The sequence below is a fragment of the Rhamphochromis longiceps genome, linkage group LG3, assembly GCF_057381845.1.
Source record: "Rhamphochromis longiceps isolate RC_006_pf linkage group LG3, R_longiceps_female_GT1.1, whole genome shotgun sequence".
In the NCBI taxonomy this organism is placed as follows: Eukaryota; Metazoa; Chordata; class Actinopteri; order Cichliformes; family Cichlidae; genus Rhamphochromis; species Rhamphochromis longiceps.
In genome coordinates, this window is record NC_140559.1 from 41,270,246 (window position 1) to 41,294,919 (window position 24,674).

Here is a 24,674-nt window from a genome sequence, read left to right on the forward strand (position 1 = left end):
CATGGACGCAATATATGTGGAAAGGTCTTTTAAAATTACCCACACAGAATGAAAGAAGTCTGTATTTTTAAGATAGTTGAGATAATAAAGCATGTTTTCTTTGATTTTATGGTCAGCAGCTCAACTCTTGGATCTGACCTCTGCAACAAGTGGCTTTCTTTATTTAAATTAAATTTGTAACCCTACAATAACAACTCAACTAAGTAATACTAACAGGTGTTGGAAAACTAGCATTCTGGGTTTAAAAGGCTAAAGAAGAACAACAACACACTTAAAACTGTCCTCTTACATAGAGAAAGCATCTTATATAGGTGGCTATTATCATAAAACACAGACCCTAATGTGACTGATATGTGCTGCACTTGTTTCCTAACCTTTCCTGTGCTATCTACAGTTAATGGTCCTGCAGGGTGCAGACTGGGAACTTGTTTCTCCTGGAGGAGGGGAGGGTTATGTAATAGGTGACAGGAGGTGATGAAAAATGTGAAAATTTCAAATGCGATACTGAAAGGAAAACAATATTCATAATGCTTTTACTAATATCGTTGAAACAGATCGTGTGTGAGCTGTGCTTCGGCGGTCTGATGTAAGGAAAAGGAGGAACTGGAAATATAGTGATCATTAACAACATCATTTCTTCACTTTCCTTAAGAATAAAGGAAAGAAGTACGTCCTAGAAATAAAACACCTCTGCACCCCGGAAAAACCTGTCACCCGTCAGCCAACAGTGTGTGTGTGTGTGTGTGTGTGTGTGTGTGTGTGTGTGTGTGTGTGTGTGTGTGTGTGTGTGTGTGTGTGTGTGTGTGTGTGTGTGTGTGTGTGTGCGCGCATCTCCAACTTGTTAGAGAAAGGGTGTTTCACTGAGTGGGAATGCCTGGTAGGATGTGTAGGCCCAGGTTGCCATAGCAACCATCTGCTGCTACGCTCGCAAGCGTTCGCCGGCAGCCCACACAGTGTGACATCCAGCAGCAAGCCAGTCTTACAGAGAAAGTAACACTGTGACTGAAAGCTTACATTAAAGAGCCAAAAATAAGCAAACACAAAAAATCCCAAAAAACAGTGAATTAGTTTCACTTCACGTCCACGTAAAGGTGAATCTGTTTAGAAAGTGTAAGTGCAATAAATTCTTTAGGAATGCTGCTATAGTGGTGACAGAAGGAGGAGAGGTGTGCAGCATGTGAAACACAGCAGACTTTGGCAGATTATAGAAGGAACAGAAGGATGTAAAGCTGCTTTAAATGTTCAGGATTTGTGAAGTTTGGTAAAGGATGAGGATGGTTAAAGCCGCTCACAGGCAGGCAGCAGGTAAAAGTCAGAGTGTGGTGCGGGCCTAAAGGAGCTGCAGTGTCATCGCTAGGGCCATTGAGTTTAAAAAAAAACATGGCAGGAAACTGGTGGTGTTTCTTCCACAAAGCTCAGGAATGGATTGCTAATATGTTCTAATTGAGACCATGAATAATTTATCAAGAAAAAAATTGGCTCACCACTTCAATCTCTTGACTTTCTCTTGTTTAATAATTCTATCTATCTCAAGCAAGTACAGCTTTACAGCACACTATAAAATATGCAAAAAATAAAAATGTATGCACTCTGCATAAATCACACACACAGCACGACATAAATAACACTTTGCTGAGACTTTATGTGGGCTTTCTGACAAATCTAATACAACTCTTGCGAGGGGGCTGGCGGAGGGGTTGGGGCGAAATAAAAGTCTTCAATCCAGAAAACACACGATGGTCATACACAGGAAATCAGTTTGTGCGACAAACAATCCAAATGAGGGGCAGGCAAAAGTCAAGCCATATTTCAACAGAAATCATTAATAATCTAACAGGTGGCAAGCAAACAGCTAGAGGCTTATATACTCCACGGAAGCTGATGACTAATTGGAAACAGGTGTTGCAGACTAAACACAGGTCACACTAATGAGGGCAAACCATTAGACAGGAAGTACAACTGACAACGGTGTAAACATACTGACACTGATTAGGTTTTGGAGGACTTGGGTATAAAAGCTAACACCACTCTAACACCATGCAGTTATTGACATTTAACACTATTTTATATATTCATAATATATTCTTCTGAACTATAATTAACAACTTAGTCTGTTCTACTCAAGTGAAGTGTTATAGTTTGTCTGGTGTTACATTAAAAGTGTCCCATCAGCAGTGTTGGAGCCTAGCTTAATGCTAAGCTAGCAGCTGGACCACACAGATGATTCTTGAGTCATGCTAGCTTTTGGTGGGGAAGGGCCACACCATGTGAATAACTTGTTATTATTATTGTTATTGTATGCCCATGCGACAGTATTGTTTGGCCTGTTCATGAAACTGGAATGATAAAATGCTTTTATAAGGTGTGGTAGGTGCATAAATGCTAACAATAGGTTGTTTTAGCCCATTGGTAGGTGGTTGCTAGGTAACATGATGCTGTTTATAATTCATCATGAACAATTCAGTTTTTGTGGACATATGTGAGATGTTTTTGTTGTGGAATAAAAACGATACCACACCTCATTAAAAACATGTTAGGTACATAAAAGCTAAAAACTGGTCATTTATTCGTTTGTTGCCAGGCAGTGTAGTGACATCATAATATATTATGTGTAATTCAACTGTTGTGGGTATAAATATTACATTAATGCTGTGTAATTAACGTGATATCAAACCTTTCTAAAACGTACTAGATCCTTAAATGCCACTAATAGGTCATTTTGCCTGTTGCTAGGCAACATGATGATATCATAATATCTGATATGGATAAAAACTTGGTGGCCTAAGATGTGCCTGTGTGCCAAATTTGGTTGATTCTTGATGTTGTGGGACTTCATAAGCAAATAGATTATTGTTATCATTATTATCAGTAGTAGTCTAACATGTGTTTACTTTTCTTAATAGAGCCTAAAATGGTTCATGACTATTTAATAAAACTAAAGTAAAGACATTTCAAAGCTTTTCCCTTGGTACAAAATGCTAACAACAGCAATTAAAATATGAAACCTAATCACTTTTTACGGGGGCAGAGAGTAAACACATACATCCATCCTCCTACCTTTATCAGGGTCACAGGGGTTGGAGTCTAGCCTGTCTAGAAGAGGTATACACTGGACAGGTTTCCAGTCTGTCACTGGACTGTGAAAGACAGATTATTTATGAACAATTTGTTAATTAATTAACCTAACCACCCTAACTACTACCTCCACACAGAAAGGATCTGGCCACATGATAAATTTGATCCCAGGACATCCCCGCTGTGTGGAAACAGTGCTAACCTCCTTGGTACTGTGCTGCTGTATCACAATCTGCTTCTTTAAACTTCTGTCCTTAAAAAAAAAATCATGATTTGAAGTTTGAAATTTGAAATATTTGACAGGAACAGCTTGTCTGATTTGTTTTTTTCTCTGGTTGCATCTGTCTTGCAGATGCAGGAGGTGGGCAGTTCCCAGCGAGGCTCTCAGCGGGCCTTCAGCGTCCTGGATCGTTTGCTGCTCACACATCCTGTGTGGCTGCAGCTGTCACTCAACCAAGAAGCTGCCCTCTACATCCTGCTCAGAGAACCTGTCGGGGTGAGGAACTATCAATCATATTACTCATACTATTTAATCAGGTAAAACAATAATGAATAATCTTTTGTGCATACCAATGAACTGGATGGTTACATATGTAACTAAAAAAGCAGGATTTTGTAAAATCTTACGTGGATATGATTCCTGGCTCTCCCTGCTTTAGCTTCATATTTACTGAGGGTGGTCTAAATGTCCTCATCTAATTAACATCATCATCTAAGTACCACCAATCAACCTATTCATGCCAACTGCAATTCTCCACTAATTAAAATGAAATGTGTTTGATTGAAAACCATGAAAATTAACCTTAATCATGAAGTGGACATCAGCTCCTAGACCTGAGAAAACTAAAAAAAATGTTCTGTTCTTATTTTCGGTGATTTTTTTTTGTGCTTACAGACATTTCTAGTGCGCAAATGCAGCTCTACCCAGAGGAAGGTGCTGTGTTTGAGGGTGACAGCGGACAGAAGTGCCTCCTCTGTTAAGGAGTGCTTCATCTGTGAGGAGGACTCCAGTGAGTATAAAACAAGCTAAATTATCAGCCAACTGCAGTTGAAGCAATACACATAACACTCAACACATCCACAGCTGCCAAGAGTCAGGCTGAGTGAGATCAGGGGCAAGGGGATGTGGGGGAGAGGGCTTGTGTTGGAGTACAGCAGGGTTGGACTCTTATTTTTTAGAAATTACCTACACAGCCACTAAGTTGTCATCTTTGTACCTCTAAAAAAAGACCATGTCAGGCTTGTTTTTACGTCTTTTTAGATGTGCACAAATGAAATTAACTGATAATTATTTCATCATATCACATGTAATATTCAAAATTAGCCTTTTTATAAAACATAATGATCTGTTGTGAGGGCCTGGGGCAGGTGGAGGTATGCACTGGAAAGAAGGGGAATGAAAGACTAAAAAACAAGAGAGAATACATGTGTGAATGAGAGGGAGACAGGTGGAAATGTGAACATGCAAGGAGCAGAGGACGTAAAGATGGAGGAGTTTAAATATACCCAAAGCAACAGAAAAAGCAATAGGAGAGTGAAGGGAGGGGTGGAGGGAGATGAGTGTCTTGGTGATTTGTGACAGAAGGATAGCAGCAAGAGTAAGAGGGAAGGTTTACAACAAGATGTATGGTTTGGAGACAGTGGCACTGACAAAAGCACAGGAAGCAGAGTTGAAAATGTTAAGATAGACAAGCACGAGACGGTTTGGATGTGTGCTGAAGAAGGATAGTGTACAATGTTGAATATAGAGCTGCTGGACAGGAGGAAAAGAGGAAGACCTCAGAGGAGGTTCATGGCTGTAGTGAAGAAGGACATGTTTGAAGTTGGTGTGACAGAATATTGGGTTAGGGTGAGATGGAGCTAAAAAAAAATTGAAGTAGGGACCCGTAATGGAGCAGAAAGGTGGTACAATGATACAAATCATTGCTACTTCAAAAACTTCAAACTTCAAAAAGCAATAAACGAGAAAACTTTTTACTTTACACATCAATCTGTTAAAAAGAGCAAAACAAATGGCTTTACAGAGGATGGCTGCACTGCTCTCTGAGATGCTCGAATGGATCATGCTGCTGTTGAATGCAGCAGATATTCAATAAACTCAGAGAAAAGTTCATTAAATAAATCCAATAATCAAATAAATCAATAAAACAAAGTAAACTTTAGTTTCTGTTAAAGGCTTGTCAGAAATGGATTACATGTATTACTGGTGAAGGTCAAACCTGCTACAAACTCATCACAGTGATTTTCTGCTCTCTTGTAGGAATTTCAATGTGTAATAGATGAAAAATGTAGAGTCAAGTAAACGAGGCAAAACTCAACATCCACGAAAGTCGATCTGTGATGTTGGTGAAGTTTGGCGAAGTGTGCATCCACTAACTAAACGAACTAAACTGCAGTCTGGTGCTTTCTGTGATGTTGGTGTTCAGACTGTCGAGAGAAAGCCTGTTTAACATGGATTACTTTTCATAAAGGCTTCTTTTCGTGGCTTCCTCTTAATTGGAGCGAGATTTGTTTTGACAGCATGAGAGTGTGAGACAGACTGAAAACAGGTGTCTCATGTCAAAAGTGTGAGAGTTGACAACCCAGTCAGCGTTTGTGGCGCAGTGCAGCTCAGACACTCTCTCGGTGAAGTGATGTGGGCCGGAGAGGATGGGTCCTCCAGATTTTTTTTTGCAACTGGCACATTTCCTGTTAAAGCTGAACAAGTGTCCCACTGCTCCCATTAGCTGTCAATCAAACTCTGTCTGTGTATAACCAGCGTTCGCCTTGGAGAGCTCAGCACTCAGCTTCCCTGACTTGTGTCGACTGGTGGCCTTCTACTGTATCAGCAGGTAATAATATTATAACTGATAATAAATCTCAATCATTCTTCTTGCTAACATTCAACCTCACTGGCCTATGCAGAGTCCTCACTTCACTATGGATGGCCGAATGCCCAAATCTTATTTCTTAACAGAAGTGGCAGATCTCCCCTAATGCCTTTGCACCTAAATGGGAGCAAAGTCTTTGCACGCTGGGTCCTAAATCTTCTTCTGCATCTTGATGCCCACTGGTTTTTAAAACCAGTTTTATTCCTGTAATTTTTAGCTGTCCACAGACTTCCTTGCATGTAGTAAAATTGACTGTATCTAGTTTTAACTTTCTGATCTCACATATCTTCAAACTTGAACTTTTCTTTTTCTTTGATCTGCAGGGATGTGTTGCCTTTGCCTCTGCAGCTACCTGATGCCATCGTTAGAGCGTCAACACACAGGCAGCTGGAGGCCATCTCACACATGGGACAAGGTCGGTCACTGGTGGCCTCTTTAAAAAATAAACTGCAGCAGCAGGTACATTCGCTTGCTCCAAATAATAAGTGTTACTTAACGTAGATCAGCATTTTTGGGTCAGCCTGTCTAATTGTCTAAATTGCCTAAATACTTCAGCCCAACAGAGCTGCTACCATAAGGTATTTCCTATTTGTCCTACTCTCTCATAATTCACTAACCAGAGGTGGGGGTGGGGCTGTTGAGGGTTTTTTCCCCCTTTAACACTGAACCTAAATGAGATTTAAGGACTTTAAAGATGTGTTCAGGACGAGATCGCTGACAGAAAACCAAAGTTTGAGAGAATGAGAGAGTAAAGTAATAGCTGACTAAAGTGGTGGCTGCCAGCTTGCGTCTATTTTTAAATGCGCGGCATGCTTCTGTAGTGCAGTGGGGTGTGACTTCATTGCGAAAAGTGATAACCAGACTCTTTCTCATCATGCTTCTCCAAAATCAGTCTGCTTCTGGATCAGCTTGCAGTAAAAAAACACAGGTTAATGTTGTGTGTTGTGCTGTGTATTGTTTTAGTTTTCAAGCAGGTGAAACATTAAAAAATGGGAACGCTGTTTAAACACTTGTAAAATAAAGTACAATAAAGACTTACTCAAATATTTAAGTTATCTCCCCTCTCCTGGTTTTTCAATTAGACTTCTGGAGTTCACCGAGTGCTTCAGACATCCAAAATGGACCGATGGAGCCAGTTGCATCCACCAGTCAGGCCCAGACTGGGGTCCAGGACCGATGTCCCCTGCTGTCAAGGGGCACACAAGGCAAACTGTGCTTCATTAACCCGCTCTTTCTGCAGCTGGAGGTTTGCAAGGTTAGTTGCTTAGAAGCTTTCTCTGAGACCTTTCAAGGACACCCGTTGGTGCTTTTCTGGCCTCTACAAGTGCTCTAAATCGAAGCGTCCCTGCAACTGATAAATAACTACACCCTGCACTTTACTCTTATAGATAATCACTTATAGAAAAATAAACAGTTCATCAATCTACCCTTGAATCCATTTCCTCCCTTTTTACAGCAGCAACAGCTCACAAACCACAGTGCCTCCAATAAACGGCACCGCTTCAAGCGCAGCATGCGGCTCCGGCTCTCTGAGTCCTCCATGAATCTGTCCCTCGAGGGGGTTGGTTCCTACTCACCTCCCCTTTCAGTTGAGCAACCTGGTGGGTCAGAAAGGCTGAACAAGACCAACGACAACCCACAGAGGAGAGTTCACGCCGGTGCAGGCGTCCTGAGGAGAACTCCTGCTGTTTCACCTGGATCTGCTGAGGAGGATGACCTGATGTCTGTCTATGTGCCACAAGTAATAAGAGTCAGGATCTTTATTTGCACGTCAAAGCATGCTTATACTGATACGGATATGTGAGCACACCTCCTTTCTGTCTTGATTTATAGTAAATATGTCGCTTTTCACATCATGCAATAACTTCTCCTCTCTTCAAGACATCTCCCAAGGTGGAGGAGCCTCCGAAGCCCCAGCCGTCTGGCCCAGCTGAGGAGCCAGGCATCGAGGTGGCACTTCTGGCCATGGAGCGCCACCCGGCTCCATCTTTGGCTGAGCTCGACAGCAGCAGTTCCTTCAGCAGTATGGATGAGGACCATGACTCAGACACGGAACCTGAAAGCATGTGCCAAACCCAAATGCACGCCTACCATCGCCCGCCACTCTTGCGCTCTCGAGGTCGCGGCGGGCTGCACCGCATGAGCGAGGCATTTGTGTGCTTCTTTGCACCAGACAAGCGGCTCACCCGGCTGGTGGAAGAGCTGTCCAGAGACAGGCGCTCAATCTTCGGGGGTATCATTCAGGACTTCCTCCTAGAGCAGAGAGAGGTGCTCAAATCCCTGACGTCTTCGCCTTCGGCATCGTCCTCATCACGCGTGACCTCCGTGCAGCTTCTGCAGGGTCTGCGCCTCTTTCTGTCCCAGGCAAAGTGTTGCCTGCTGGACAGCGGAGAGCTGGAGCCTCCCATTGAAACCCTGGTGCCAGAGAACGAGAAGGGTAAGCAAATGCAAACATAATTAACATGCAAATACACTCTGATATGAAACACGGTGCATTTAAAACATAGTTTGATCTGTGTTTTTGAAATTTCTCTAAGCTGGAGCTGGAGCAGGTTTATTAGCAGAATCTTATTCCATTGAGGAACATTTAGTTTTTACTTTTTTACACAAATTAAAATAACTGGAATTCAACATGAAGTATTTTTTAGTTCAGTTTCCTCCTGAGGGTGTTTTGTGGTGTCCTGATGGTTGCTTTGAGTGGCCTCTGTGGATCCGAATTGTTTTGAGCTCATTGCACAGATTGAATGTTGTTGTAGAGAATTTGAGGTGAAGTCAGTTCTCATAGTTCGAGCTGAAGACGTGAGCATTGTCCTGCTGGACTTGCTCTTACCATGGTGGGGTATTCCTAGTCGCACGATCTGATATCGTCATGGTGGTGTTGTTCCCAGATCAACATAGTAAATGTTGTTCCAGGATCAACATTGCAAGTGACCAATCAGAATGTTGTGACGTCATACTTTTGCGACTTCGGGAAAAACTGCCGTAAAACAAAAAACTGTACTTAAGCTGCGAGAAACCGCCTCTGTCCGCCGATCAACAGACCTTGACCCTGACCCTTTAATAAACAGTAAGCAGAATTGATATTGTCCTTGCAACATTGGAATTTCATAAATGCACGAATGGCTTGGCGCGCCAAAGAATAACGTCACAACAATGTGATTGGTCACTTGCAATGTTGATCCTGGAACAAAATAGTAAATGTTGTTCCAGGAACAACACCAAAACAACGATATCAGATCATCCATTCCTAGTCTGCTAGACCTGTGCCATTTTTTTCTATTATCTGGATTCACTTATTCTTACACTGGCGATCAGGATAAGCAATCACACGAAGGTCGTTATCAGCTCAATGAGTTAAACCAGGCTTTATCAATCTAGCTACAAGTGTGTTCACAGGAACGGGTTGGTGTTGGCAGCATCCTGCTGATCATAATCATGGATAACAGTGCAGGCAGCAGAGTGGAGGATTTTTACGAAGGAAGATAAAACTACAATATTACAAAAAAACATATGAAGAGGTTACACACACAATATGGGCTGAAAGTGACACAGCTGCTACAGACAAATCAGCCGTGTGTGTGTGTGTGAGAGAGAGATAGAGGACAAACTCTGTACGGTAGTTTAGGATTAAAAGTAAGTAAAGAGTGACAATATTCACAAAGTTTAATCTATTTAAAGACATGAAGGAGAGCCCGTCTGCGTGGGTTAACAGACTTCTCAATATCACAACTTTATCACCTGCTGCTCCAAAGGGGTTTAATGTTCTCTGAGCAAGTAAAGAAAAAATGCGGCATGAATTTGATATAAAGTCCACAAGTATACATCCGTTTCCCATTTCAGAATCATATCTTGATGCTTATAGAGCAATACAATTGATGAAAAATTGTAGTCAGTTTTAAAAGAAAGAGTCTAAGAATCTGTATCAGTTACTGAAACACAGAGACTTCATGCTCTATTAAAAAACTTTAGACCCTCCAACTGTCCACAAACAGAGGTCTGAAGGATCTTCCAGGAACGGTGATGCTATTTTCCAGAGAACTGATTGGCTGTGATTTCATACATGATGATCCCCCATGTGGAGATAAAGCCACACACCCTGATTAGAAGAGGGCCTCAAAAACTCACAAAACATCCATATAAAGGCTAAATTTCCTTTTAGTGAGATGATCAGTGTTATCCATTCAACTGTGAGTCTTTTCAGTGCTGTAGTTGGTACTGCACTGCTGGTCCTCTGCTTCTATAGTGCGGTCATTTTGTCAATAATCTGATTGGTGTGGATGATCCTCCCCACCCCTCCCCCCTGGCAGCCCCGCTCTGATAGGACTGTTCAATCCTTTCACTTCCTTAACATGTATCTTCAAAAGCGCTTCACACCTCAAAGCAAAACTAAACAGTTAAACATGATTGTACGACATTCAGTATCTTTCAGTTTGAGCCACAGAGGAGCTCAAAGTAAGTTTGCTTCGCCGAGGGAAGGATTCGATCAAATTTAGCTGACTGTGCTGGATCACAGTCTGAGCACAATATCCTCACCACCCTTTCTCATATGAATGCTTGATTGGTTTATCACATTTAAAAAAGGAGGCGATGGTGAGTGCACCGAGGGACCGAGGAGAGATAGAAATGTGTAAAACAAAGCAAAAAAAACAACAAACTGTACTATTAGAAAACAGTGATTCAATAGACACTGTGCCAGAGGATGCAGGTCTGTGGAAACATACAGCCTTTTCTGATAAATGGTGGGCTGCTCGGGCTCCAGTGAAAGGCACTGTCAACACAAAGTAGTTTGCGTAGGGGGCGGTTGGGGGGGTAGAGTCTCATTCAGTGGAGCTCATATTGTCTCTGGTATTTAGAAAATAGCATTAGGAAAGCCCGGCCCGACGCGTCTGCACTCACATCCATAGCATTCAAAGCGGGACTCGTCTCATTATTGTAAAGACATCGCAGGGTGTTACTCTGGAAGCATTCTAGTTAGATCTTTTGACACGCTCCTCTGCGTAGGTTTGGTCGTGTTTGGACTGCTTTGTGTGTGGCCGAGCGTCTGCGCTCGCAGGTGCGTGTGCTTGTGTGTAAATGTGTGATGACGGATGGTTGCCTGGCTTCAGAGGCTTCAGGGGAGAGCGGTCGGCCGTTGCCTTCCGTCCTCCCTTTCCTTCCTTCCTTCCTGCGCTGCGATTTTGATTTATCTCGCTTTGCGTCGGTGGGAGGCATTTGCATTTTTTTTTCTCCCCCTCGTTTATCATAAAAAGATATCACAGTCCCACGCTCACTTGAAGAGCAGCACGATTCAGAGGAGGGTGGGAGGGAGAGATCGAAATAGGCAGGTTACTTTGAAAATGTAATCAGTTACTGAACTGTGAGTAACAACTCAAAAAATAAAAGGGAAAAAAGAGAGAAAAGAAAAAGTCAGCTTTTTTTCTGTACCTGGGTTGTAATCACATTACATGTAATCTATTACTCTCCAGAGCTGTGTGTGTGAGAGAGAGAGAGATGGAGCAGAGAGGGAGGTGGATAAACAGAGACTAGAGGGTGGGAATGATTGATCACAAGGGGGAGTGCTATAGTGAGGTAGATGGGGGAGATGTTCAAGGATTATGCAGCAGGGAAACATGAAGCATGGAGAGGAGGGAGTGGAGGATATTGATGATGAGTGGAAAAACAGTGTGCACTGGAGAATTGTTACCCACTTAGTCAGGACTGCCCACTGACTGCAGGAGAACCACCGAGTGTGTGTTTTTTACACGTGTAAGGGAAGGCTCGCATGTGAACCGTTACATGTACACGAGTTCACTGTTGTCACCCCAAAACAAAATGAAAAACAAAACAAAAAAATAAACACACTCCTGAGCTTTTCAGAGGATGAGAAAATGTCATTTCTGATTACATGATCAGGGAGGTTTAAACGGGTCGTTTAACATTTGCAGAAATATGCTCGTTTCTTCATTGGAGGCAGGTTTTAAAGCGTGTTTTATCTTTAGGGGAATGTAAGTAAGGACCTGCTGAACAGAAAGCTAAGGTTTACCCTTATTTCAGTTCTGTGACATCTGTGAAGCACTTCTCTAAGAATTGTGGGTAAGCAGGCGAGACTAGAGCGAGGAGGGAGCCAGGTTTGTGCAAGCGAGGTGGAAAATTGGCTGGGAGATACAAAGGAGTTCCCAGAAAAACTAACAAAGATGAGAAAGTATAGCTTATGCCTGCTGCTAGTTAGAGCCACTATTGTAGTTTCTGGGATCCCTAGTTTATGTAATGAATACACAGTATTGCCAGAAGTATTCATTCACCCATCCAAATCATTGTTCAAATTAAATCCATGACCACAGGTGTTTAAAATCGAACACCTAGGCCTGCAGACTGCTTCTACAAGCCGTGATAGGACGTCGCCTGTGCAACCAGTCCAGTTAATAAATTTCCTCACTGCTGTTAGTGGTATTATAAGTGGAAGCGATTGGGAACGACAGCAACTGAGCCATGAAGTAGTAGTCAAAGGTTCAGTCGCACAGGAACGCGTAATGCTTCAGCACATCAACATGTCCAACATTTTGGACAATTAAATGTCCCCAACCTTGGCAGCAGTTTGGGGATGTCCCCTTCCTGTTCCAACATGACTTTGCGCCAGTACACAAAACAAGGTCCATAAAGACATGAATGAATGAGTGTGCTTTGACAGAACTTGACTGACTTGCACAGAGTCCTGACCTCAGCCCCAAAAAACACCTTTGGGATGAATTAGATTGGAGACTGAGAGCCAGGCCTTCTCGTCCAACATCAGTGTCTGACCTCACAAATGTTCTTCTGGAAGAATGTTTAAAAATTCCCACAAACACTCCTAAACCATGTGGAAAGACTTCCCAGAAGAGCTGAAACTGTTATAGCTGCGATGGGTGGGCGGACATCATTTTGAAGAAGGTATTATTATTAATTATAATGATACTATGCAATCAAAACTGCCAGGATGTTTGCCATAAATTGTGGAAACTTGTTTCTGCCACTAAAAAGACTCAAAAATTCGACTAAAACTGAAGTTTCAATTTTGAGATAATAACTAAAAAATTTTGATTTAGCTCTACCTGCTAATAATTTGTAACTTTCAATGATGGAAATAAGCGTTCACAATAAATTGTCAGAAGGTTGTAGATCGCCTTTTGTTTGTTTGTTTTTTTAATCTTTTTTACACGGTATCTCACCACCTTCAGTCTTCCCAGGCTTTAACACGCCCAAAGCGATGAGAGATGATCGAAATGACAGTCTAGACATTTTTTTCTTGGAGCAGTTATGTGCTGCTGTAACTATGTCTTGACTAAGAATAGCAGGCACAAATCCCAGTCTCAGTCTGCAGCCAGAGGAGGACTGCTGATCACTTTGATTTGTGTTACCTTGAAACGATTCCTGTGTCTCTGCAAAGGTTTGTGCTCTGAGAAAAGGGTTAATGGAAAAACTGTGCCGGGAGGTGAACTGCAGGGAGGGTCGCTTTCAGGTTAATGTGACCATGCAAAATAGGAGCTGTTTCTACAAACACTCACTCTGCACTACAGCAGAAGAGTTTGAACAACATTTCGCTCAGCAATAATCTCCCGAATCCAAAGCACATCTGATTTTATATGATGTGAGGCAAAACAGAAAGCACACAGTCAAGTACAGTACGCTCTGTAAGTAATGTGTGTTAGTAGTTAAACCTTTTAAGGCTGTAATTTGTGTTTCTGTGGATCGCTCCATTAAGCGTACTTTGTCAGATCCATTGCTATCTGAATTATTATTTTCCTCTAAATGAAGGTTCTAAATAAATAATCTAAATATTAATTTGAAACCAGACAATGGGACTTGACACGGCGTGGGCGAGATCATTAAAAAAAATCAAGCCAATGTTATTTGTTGGAATTTTTTTTTATGTATTTTCATATATTTGTCTGTTTTCTGAAGGTAATTTTACTTTATGTGCACTTTATCGCAGGTCACTGGATGATGGCTGAGTATTTGAGAGCAGTAATCGTTAAAATAAATGTAGATAAAATGTTACGGTCCCTAATGGTCCCCCGCCCCCCACTTAGACATTTCCAGGATTTTGTAAATGGAGTGGCAGTGGGCTGGGATGCAGAGCCAGCCATGGGGTCTCATGGGAAATCAGGAACAAATACTAAAGCGAACCACTTGAAAATTGGTTAAAATTTCAGCAAGGTTAATGAGGTCATTATTTTAATTGATTTCATTAATCCATTAGCATCAGGATTGTTACTGCGCTGCAGCATGGGTGTTGATACCGTACAGGGAGGCAGCACTGAAGCACAAGACTCAGGTGTGAAGTAAAAAAAGTTCTTCTATTGACTAGTGAGCACAAGGAACAGTGTCTCAAATATGCTTTCTTTTAAGTTCACTTTTGCAACGTTTATTTTACTGAACTGTGGTTTTATCTTGCTTGTTGTGCAAAGCACATTTACTTTTAACCTTGTGGCTTTTAAATGTGCCATAGAAAACAACTGACATTGGCATTTATCTAGAAATATTAAATTGAATAAATTATAACATTTAAAGCTCATATACAGCCCTGCCTTTGCAGATTTATTGTGTGAAAAGTGAAACTGCATGAGAATTTAAACACAGTCTTGTGATGAATAGTTGTTTTGCAAAGTGGAAAAAAGAATTTAGATATTTAACCTAAGTAACAGTTATAATCCCATTTAACTAGCTTAATAGTTCAAATATATGTAAAGTACCTAAAGTAAATGTACTAATGATGTTTTGGGGTTATAATTATTGATTTACTGATGTGTGAATCTCTTTAATTTGCAAAATAAGAAGTAACGAAAGCTTTAAAAACAAATGGCGTATGAAGTGGAATAATTGCATTCCAAGTATAGAATACATGGAAATATTTAAATGTAGTACAAGTACATTAAATCTATGTGAAGTACTTGAGTAAATGTACTCAGTTACATTCCTACTAGTCCTATCTGTGCTCTCATCCAGTGGTATCAGGAACTACAAGATTAACATTCCTCTGGTTTGAAGGTGCTGCTTTGGTGGTGGGGGAATCACATTTTGAGGGTGGGCTGGTGCCCACCCATGCCCACCTTCTAGACACGCCTCTGCAGAAGACCAAACCACAATATAGGAGGGAGAGCCAATTTTTTAATTGTATTTTTATTGTTTAAATATAAAATTACCTGAAGAATTTTGAGGGGTTGTTGTTATATTTATAGTTATATTTACAGTGATGCACAGTGGAACAACACTGTTCCTCACCCAAAAAGGTGATTACGTCATTTGGAAGAAGGTGCGGCCCCAAGATCCTCTTCTAGAGACGTACCTTTGTTTTAATTTCCATGGGTGCTTCTCAAAATGCAGGACAGAATAAAAACTGGGAAAAAAAGCTTTTCTTCTGCTTTTTCTTAATTTAAAAGGAATTTCATGCATTATGAAAAGTGTTGCTGCAGACCTTTCTGTGTCAGTATTTCCCAGTTGCACAAAACACAAAAATTAGTTCTCTTCCTTCCTTGTGCATCAGTTTGTCAGAATAAATGCTGGTTTTCCCGAATAACAAGCCCCTCCCCTTTTTCGCAGACCTGGCGTTGGAGCGCTCCATGTTCTCCTGTGTGCTCAGGCCTCTGAGGTCCCACCTCGAGAAAGCCCTGGTCGCTTTGCACAATCAGGACGGCTCCACCCAGCGTCTCACCCAGAACCTGCTCCGGCTGAAAGGGGACGCCACCATGGAAAGGCTCGGTGTTCGGACGGGCGTTCCAGACAGCCGAGAGGTGGAGAGGGTGAAGCAGAAACTGGTCCTGATGCAGCGGACGCACTCGCCCATCGACAAGGTGCTGCTGCTGCTCCAAGTGTGCAAGTGTGTGCACAAGGCCATGGGGTCCTTACACGGTGAGACTGCTGGATGCTGCACAGACAGAAACACAGGTAGCCAGAGATGGAGTCACTTCAGCTGGAGTTTTATGTGGATTTGTGATGTTTTTAGTTAAAGATCAGGTTTGAGACTGGAGACTTTTCACTTTCTGTGGCGTTTACAGATAAAGGGCTTTGTCGCTGCTGCTTGTGATCCTGGCTGTACAAAAAAAAAAAAAAAGAAAGACGAAAAAAATGAAGGTCAGGCGTCTCTGCAGAGCCATTCTTCACTGTCAAAACCTTCATATTTCAAACTGTATCTGTGTGGGCAGCAGCACAACCTGCTTGCTTTTGTACACTTGTTTATTTGGTACAATGTTCATTTCAAGCTGTCAGAAAGAACGATGACAGCCTCTTCTTTTCCTTTCCTTCTCTTAATATATATGCAGGACAGGAAGTTAGCTGGGACGACTTCCTGCCGTCGTTGTCTTATGTGATCGTGGAGTGTAACAAGCCTCACATCCTCATAGAGGTGGAGTACATGATGGAGCTGCTGGAGCCCTCATGGCTCGGAGGAGAGGGTAGGTCCTAAACTGTGGCATCGGTCGCACCGCAACACTGTATCAGGTCGTCCCAGGATATCTTTGGTACAACAGCCATCATTAAACCTCTGTTACTGTGCAGCGCAGGAGCAGCTATCACAATAGTTTTGTTACATTTGCTGTCTTTGTTTTGGGACAGCACAGTGCATAACTGAGTTAGGTTATTTTTAATCACCGTCTGTAATAGCCAGACAACATAAACATTTGATGATATAACAATCAAAAGTAATTTATGGGCCAAAGGCCAAATAGGACCAAATTACTTCTCAGGTGCTTTTGATTCCTCTGAGTTTGGGGGTCAACCATCCAAAGCAATAAACAATGCACGAGAGAGATAAAAAAGAGAGTGTCGGTCGGGTGGCGGGGATGGAGACAAGTCTCAGGGGTGATTTATGACAGAAGGATGGCAGCATGAGTGAAGGTTTACAAAATGGGAGTGAGATCTGCTGTGATGTATGTTTTGGAGACGGTGGTACTGACAAAAAAGACAGGAGACCGAGCTGGAGATGAAATGAGTAGATCAGAGCGACGGCGCAGGTTGAGCAGTTTGGAGAGAAAGTTAGAGAAACAAGGGTCAGAGGGTTTGGACATGTGCAGAGGAGGAAGAGTGGATATATTTGACAAAGGATGTTGAAGGTGGAGCTGCCAGGCAGGAGGAGAAGAGGAAGAGCACAGAGGAGATTCATGGGTGTAGTGAATGAGGAGTGTTGGTGTGACGGAGGAGGATAGGGTGAGATGGAGGCAGATGACCCGCCGCAGCATCTCGTAAAGGAAGCAGCTGAAAGAGGAAGAAGAAATCAAATTGTATCCAGACTGGAATATTTTTAAGTGCAACCTTAAACTGTTTTTAAAAAGGTCATTCACAAGTGATTTGGTGTTTTTTTGTTGTGTGAAGCTTTTCTTATGTGTTTTTATGTTTATATGGTGGCAATGCAAATTACTCTAACGAACACTGTGCTGTTGGACTTCTACTAATACTACATACCTATTCCCATATAAAGAAAAGTGACTTTAATGAATAAATTCGATTAGTAGAAATAAAACACTGATGCAAAACTTTTGTAGATACTTGGATGTATTTGATAATCAAAAATTGTCAGGGATGCAGGAGAGAGGACACAAGTGTGAAAACGGCAAAGGAAGACAAACAGGAATTAAAACCAGAAGAGAGACACACAAAAAGCTAACCTTTCAATCTAAAACAGGAAGTTAAAGATGAAAAACTAACAAAAGACAGAGAGAAGGAACACAGGTAACAGCAAAATAAAAAGAACAGATATTATGAAGGTTTATGACAGCTAGTTAATTTTTTTTTCCTGGTTTCAAAAATACACATTTTCAAATATTACCACAAATCTGCGTTTGATGATTCACATTTTACTCGCTTTTTGTCTTAAAATTGCACTGACTGTTCATAATCTACTCTGTCTTATTTGTATTTTGGTAGCTATTACTACATTATTATTATTATATTATTATCCTCTATTATTAATTCGTACCTCTGACTTACACAGGAAGAGTGTAGGAAGTGAATTTAGGAAGTAAATAAAAAAAAAATCTCTTGAAAGCAGAACATGGCAGTGAAGTTTAAGACAATCTTTTTAAGGACAGAGTAGGAGGAAGTACTATGTGATGCAAGATTTAGTCCTGTTTTTACACTCTTTTTCCCTCCTACACCTTTTTCGCCTACAGGTGGCTACTACCTGACCAGCGTGTACGCCAGCCTGCGTCTGATCCAGAGCCTGGACAAGGAGCAGCCGTTCTCGGGCTGCCTGACGCCAGAGGTCCAAGAAGCGCTGAAAGAGTGGAGCTGCAGACGGAGCCGAGAGGCCCAGAGACAGAAAGAGAATCAGCAGAGCCAAGTAGGCGCCGCCTGCTTCGATTGTAGCAGTGCACAAGCCCTAGTAGCATTACATGTGGGTTTGTTGTGGAGTAATGTAGTATACAGCCTTCACACAAACCTCTCTTGTGTGAAATGGTGATTTATGTGTGGACAGCTGCTTATTATGCAGTGAGACAACTCTAATGGGATATTTTGGCCCGTGTGGACGACTTAACGGCAGAAACGGTTTAAAGACACGAAACTAAATCTTACAGGTGGATGAATGACGATCAAAAGAAAAACAAACACATGTGAGGCGGATGTCTTATTTTTTTCTTTCTTTAATCTGTTTTTCTACATGAAGGTTATTACAAACGCAGGGAATTGGATTAAACTGATAATATGGATAAAGAAACGAATGCTAATCAGTAGCTTTGCAGAAATCTCCTTACAGTTTTGAGCTTTCTTGGATAACTCTGGTCAAGCCTGTAAAAGTGTGGCTTTTATTCCATTTTTCTTGGACTGGCTCCATAATGTAGTGGTTTGCACGTTTGCCCAACAAGCAGAAGATCTCTGGTTTGATCCCAGGAGGAGATGCAAATCCCTTTGAGGTTGAATCAGTAGGGGCATCTGGCATAAAGAAAATGTGCCAAATTAAACACGCAGAGCTACCCTGCTGTGGCACCCTGTTGGGAATTAGGGAGCAGCCAAAGTAAGCTTTTATTTTATTCTATACTTCTTGGCAGATTTTCTCAGCCTGATGGGATGCAAGGCGCCTATTCAGACCTCTCGACTGATGTTTTGTGGCGTTTAAGTCTGGGATTTGATGGGGTCACTTAGCGACAGTCAGAGAGCTGCTTTGAGGCCACTCCAGAGTGGCTGTTTGGTTATTAGCTTCAAGTCACTGTCATGCTAAAAAGGTGAACCATCGCCTGTTTGTCAGGTGGTTTATCTCCGTCTCTCTGCTCTGATCAGTCTGCCTTTCCCTCAGATTGATGCTATTTCCAAGCAGTGCCTGGCGTTTCCTGGACATCCACCATTTCACACACGCTGACACTCCAACGGATGGATTCAAGGGGGTTTTAGGGGTGTCAGCACGGGGTTTGGTATCTTAACCAAGGATACTTAGACATGTGGCCTGGAGCAGTCAGAGATTAACCCATTGACCTTCTGATTGGACCTGCTGTAACACCTGAGCTACAGCTGCCCAGTGTAAGAAGCAAAGCATCAGACTTGGGTATTAAACAGTCTATCCCCTGCGCGCTCACCAGCACATCTTAGATTGTAAGAAAGAGGAAGTAATTGTAGGAGCTGCTTGAAGTAAGATAAGATAAGATAACCTTTATTAGTCCCACACGTGGGAAATTTGTTTTGTCACAGCAGGAAGTGGACAGTGCAAAAGTTATGAGGCAAAAATTAGAATACAATAAGAATAAATACAGTACACAACTGTACAGAATAGAATAAAATAAAATACTATATACAGTAGAATAAAATAAAATAAATATACAATAAGATAAAAATAGAATACAAATACAAATACTATATACAACTGAGTAAAAATACAACGATGACAGAAAGGATTATTGCACTTAGTGTTATTGCATATGTATGGATGTGTGTGCTTGATCAGTTAAAGTCTTTATTATGGAGTCTGACAGCAGTGGGGAGGAAAGACCTGCGAAATCTCTCCGTCCCACACCGTGGGTGCCGCAGTCTCCCACTGAAGGAGCTGCTCAGTGCTGTCACAGTCTGCTGCATGGGGTGGGAGATGTTGTCCAACAGGGATGACAGCTTAGCCGCCATTCTCCTGTCACTCACCACCTCCACTGGGTCCAGAGGGCATCCTAGAACAGAGCTGGCCCTTCGGATCACCCTGTTCAGTCTCTTCCTGTCCCCAGCAGAGATGCTGCCGCCCCAGCAGACCACGCCATAAAAGATAGCAGAAGCCACAACAGAGTCATAGAATTTCTTCAGGAGTGGGCCCTCCACTCCAAACGACCTGAGTCTCCGCAGCAGGTACAGCCTGCTCTGCCCTTTCCTGTAGAGGGCGTCTGAGTTATGAGTCCAGTCCAGTCTATTGTTCAGATGAACACCAAGGTACCTGTAGCTGTCCACAGCCTCAATGTCCATACCTTGGATGTTCAGTGGTTGCAGTGGAGAATGCTTGTGCCTGCGGAAGTCTACCACCAGTTCCTTGGTTTTACTGGCGTTGATCTGGAGGTAGTTCAGCTGGCACCAGTCCACAAAGTCTTGGGTCAGACCTCTGTACTCCTTGTCGTCCCCATCAGTGATGAGGCCGACTATTGCAGAGTCATCAGAGAACTTCTGCAGGAAGCACTGGGTGGAATTGTGGGAGAAGTCTGCAGTGTAGATGGTGAAGAGGAACGGAAAAGTCTAATTCGCAGCAAGGATGTGGACATTTTATGTCCTGCATCCTGCACGCTCAGTCCTGCTGCTATTTCCAGGTTTAAGAAGACATCGGAGGACAACTATCTCCTGTCCCAATCTTTTTCTCTAAATGTTTTTTGGGGTTATAAGGCTCATCAGAACAGAATATCTATCCATCAAGGTTCCAGTTCAGGATGCTCGGACTGCAGGGCTAACACAGAGAGACAGACAGCTATTCACATTCACACCTATGGGCAACTTAGAATCATCAGTTACGTTAACCCCACTAACTGCATCTCTTTGGACTGTGGGAGGAAGCCAGAGTACCCGGAGAGAACATGCAAACGCCACACAGGTGGGGTCGAACCCAGTGAGGCAACAGTGCTAATCACCACTCCACCATGCCGCCTATCAGACCAGAACATCTTTTACTCAGATGTTCTCAATCTGCAGGTTTTGTTCTATTTGCAGAGGAGTCTACTTTGGGGTTTTGATTTCACCCCTTCACCAAGAAACTGTGTGTTTGATTTATCAGTTTGGCAGTTTCAGCATAATTACAGAGTTACTAGAAATAGCTTGTTTAGTAAATGTGAATACTTTCTGGATCTACTCTAGCTTATCTCATACAAGGGCCAAGACAAGTGTTTCCATGCAGCTGCAAAGCTTCTGCATGCTGCTTTGACTAGTGCTGGTGTTGGACAGCAGTATAGCTTTAACCATTTTCTGCACGTTTATGGATTAAACACAAAGCTGCACTCAGAAGCAGGCTACCCTGGCTTCGTCTTTGACTGTCAGAGAATAACAAAGCAAATCATCGCTTGATGGCACCAGTTAAAATCTCTTTTCTTCTGGCAGAACAATCAAAGTCTCTCTCGTATCAAACGTGTGGTCTTTGCAGCTTGGAGCGGCCAGCATCTGCTTAGAACTGTCACAGTGCGCTTTGGCACATAAAAATTGCACGAAAGAAGCAAGCGACATCGAAAAAGAGGTGCTAATCCATCCAAAGAGGTCAGATATTACAGCACATTAATTACACTGATGGCAACACAGTGTTGAGCAACATCACACTGTCCTCTATCTGTGACTCTGGCAGGTGGGGTAGAAAAAAAAGGAGCAGTGATCCACATTTGACTCAAAGTTGATTTCGGGCATCACCGCTGAAGCTTCTTGATGAAGTCGGGGACAGAGCTGGAGTTTTTGGAAAGCCGGTTTTTAAATCAGAGGTGAAAGAGCACACCTGGATTTCCCTGTTTTGGTTTTCTGAGTGCAAACACGTTTCAAATTCATTTGGGGGGATTAGTTTTTAGACATTTTTAGAGGTAATCCTCTGATCTGGGGCCGCTGGCTTACGACCGGTCGTGCACTAATGCGCGCTCACACACACACTAACACACACGCACGCTGACTTTTTACCTACACTCTCCTATTATCATCCTGCTGGCCCCACGTTTGTGTAACGGTCCACCAGATGCCATGGAAAACAGGCATTGTCATCCACAACGTTTCTGTCTCGTCACGTGGTTCCTCTCCTGGCTTCAAATAGCCGATCTAACTCACCCGGCAGCCAGATTTTCCACTGACACAGGCGGGGATCAGTGAGCCAAGTGCTATGAAGAAGTGGGCGGTCAGATAACATGAAATTTATTGAGCTGCATCTACCCATCGAAGCAGGCAAACACAATATGCACACGGACAGCGAGGAGCTCAGTGACTCTGTAAGTTCTGATAATGGCTGACCTGTTGATTATATTTGCTACTGACTGCTTTTTCTTTCTTTTTTTCTGCTTCTTTTAAAAGCCACTTATTCGTCTGTGGTGTGTGTGTGTGTTGAGGGAGGCAGGCTGGATGGTTTGTCTGTTTGTGTGTTTCCGTGAGCGACAGGGAAGAGGATTCTCCCTGGTTTCTCAAGGTTGGATGTTTGGTAAAAAGGATTATGTCCAGCATGTTTTCACAGTGTGTGTGTGTGTGTGTGTGCTTTACAGAGAGTTGTGAGGGCGTCTGTAGGTGGTCGAATCTGACATTATGTAATGGCTCAAGTGCCTGAAGAGCAGCGATTGTTGCGATAGACCTGTTAGTTTTGGGTTTGCTCGCTTTTTGCTCTGTGGAAAATGTGAAAAAAGTTTGTGTCTGCTGAGTGGTGGCGGTGGTGGAGGAGAGGGGGGGGGGACTTCAGCAGAGCACCAGAGCAGAGCGAGTTTAATGGATGATATTTGAGTTTGGAAGTGGACTCGCTCGAGTGGATTTATGCCGGGAGTTTGTCAGTGAAGCTGTAACATGAAGCAGAGCAGGGGAAAACAGAGCAGTTTCATGAAGATGGCTTTCGCGTGAAGCTCTCGGACCTGCCGGCTGTGTGTGGGAAGCAGGAGCTTTGTTTAAGAGGCATTTTTCTTTCATGAACGTCCTTTTTCTGATTTTTGTTTTTTTTTGGCTCATTTATTGTGGCAGCGTATCAGCCCGTGCTTATACAGTCCTCACTCCTCCTCTGACTCCATCTCTCTCCTCCCCCTCGTTTGCCCTCACTCCATAAGCCTCTTGACCTGTGTTTTGCATAAATACAGTATATATATTCACTCCTTTTCTCTCTCTCCCTCTCTTTCTCTCTTCCTCCCTCCCTCGCTGCCTCCAGAGGTGCGTTCGGATACTGTTCCAGGACGGGGAGCGGAGCGCCGTGCGGACGTTGCAGTGGAGAGCCGGGGAGACGAGCCAGGCCCTGGCGCAGCTGTGTGCCGCCACCTTCGGAGTGTCCGACCCGCAGCAATACACCCTGTACTGGCGCAGCGGCGGCGAGATGAGGGCCCTGCCGCCCCAGGCCCAGCCCCAGGACCTGGCCAGCCACAGCGAGGGAGGCCCCTCGCTCTCCTACCTGAGGACCGACCACGACTTCAGCAAGATGCGGCGGCTCACCAGGGGTGGCGCCGTGGACCTGAGCGAGTCGGTGTGTGAGGAGTGAGTGGGAGGCATAGAGGAGGAAGGAGGAGGAAGGAAGGAAGGAAGGAAAGGAAGGAGGAGGAGGAGATGGATGGTGGCTCTTGCTTTCTCTCTCTCTTTCTCTCTCTTGTTCTGTCTCTTTTCTCTCTCCGACGGTGTGTTGTGTCTCGTCGTGGGTCGGGACTTTTTCGTGACAAACTGCAGCCCTTCTCCAGACCAGGAGCAGAGCTTTAAAACAAACAAACAAACAAACAAATGGTAAACTCTTCCCTAAATGGACCGACGTGCAGAACAGAGCAGGACCAACGTAGGGGAGTGTTGCCAAAAAGTTGTACCATGTACCACTCAGTGTGGCTGCTAGTGTAAAGGAGTGTGCTGCTTGTGACAATGGAAAATGTGTAATAAATGGATTTTGGTTGTTATTTGAAACATGAACCCAGAGTTATACCACGAAGCGATTACATCATTAAAAACAAAACAAAAAAAAACATGTGAAGAGGCTCGAATCCAAAGACAAATTCTGTGAGACTACTGTTGCCTGGAAACTAATCACTTCCTGCGAGCGCGCGCCGCAAGAAGGCAAATAGTCCACCGCGGTGATGTAACCCTTCCACTGTATAGTTCTGGGTGAAAATTGGATATTTTATTACTTTTTTGGGGGGGTTTTGCTCCTTTTATGTGTAAATGTCTGCAGATTGATTGCTGGATGGAACTATGCTGTTAAAAGGTGGGGGTACGAGGCTTTCTGTGCCCCCCTCCCTCCCTTCCCCCCACCCCAGTGACAAAAAAGGGGAGATGTGTGATAGCCACGACCAAACCTCAATACCAAAGGGACGAAAAAAGAAGATAAAAGAAAGGCCATCTTGTGACACAACAGCTGTTTGCTTTGAAAGAAATCATAAGGGAAGCTTTAAATCAGCTGTTTATTTTTAGGCTCCCCCACAAAGACTATTTTATTTTTACTTCCTGAAGAGAAAAAAAAAGGAAAGCAAAGAAGAAGAAGAAGCTCTTCTCCCAGCTTGCGTATTCTATTTAATGGTTTTGGCAGGTGGAGTAATGGGCAAGTAGGAGGGAAGTGATAGAAAGGCATCATCTCTCTCTGTTTTTAAACCAAGTGAGGGAAGAAAAAAGACGGAAGCGCATCACATCCACACACCAGGA

General features: G+C 43.0%; 1 protein-coding gene across 2 annotated transcripts; it reads left to right on the forward strand.

Moving 5' to 3' along the window:
• Positions 1 to 3,427: 3,427 nt before the first annotated feature.
• On the forward strand, positions 3,428 to 23,547 carry rin1b (Ras and Rab interactor 1b). Of its 2 annotated transcripts, none has more exons than XM_085402407.1 (11): positions 3,428 to 3,571; positions 3,971 to 4,085; positions 5,834 to 5,906; positions 6,269 to 6,360; positions 7,028 to 7,200; positions 7,402 to 7,686; positions 7,827 to 8,382; positions 15,501 to 15,809; positions 16,220 to 16,351; positions 18,065 to 18,234; positions 23,212 to 23,547. In XM_085402407.1, exons 1-11 carry the CDS (start codon positions 3,428 to 3,430, stop codon positions 23,533 to 23,535), a joined length of 2,373 nt encoding a protein of 790 aa, XP_085258533.1. In that variant the 3' UTR covers positions 23,536 to 23,547. The 2 variants fall into 2 exon arrangements, with proteins under 2 accessions (XP_085258533.1, XP_085258534.1); XM_085402408.1 differs by having other exon boundaries at positions 7,405 to 7,686.
• The last annotated feature ends 1,127 nt before the right edge of the window (positions 23,548 to 24,674 follow it).

What these genes read in the sequence shown, in the direction of transcription:
- rin1b (XM_085402407.1), top strand. Translation starts at nt 3,428, where the DNA reads ATGCAGGAGGTGGGCAGTTCCCAGCGAGGCTCTCAGCGGGCCTTCAGC. An exon ending in GGTGCCAGAGAACGAGAAGG is followed by an intron (nt 8,383 to 15,500) that starts GTAAGCAAATGC and finishes CCTTTTTCGCAG; the next exon opens with ACCTGGCGTTGGAGCGCTCC. An exon ending in CTCATGGCTCGGAGGAGAGG is followed by an intron (nt 16,352 to 18,064) that starts GTAGGTCCTAAA and finishes TTTCGCCTACAG; the next exon opens with GTGGCTACTACCTGACCAGC.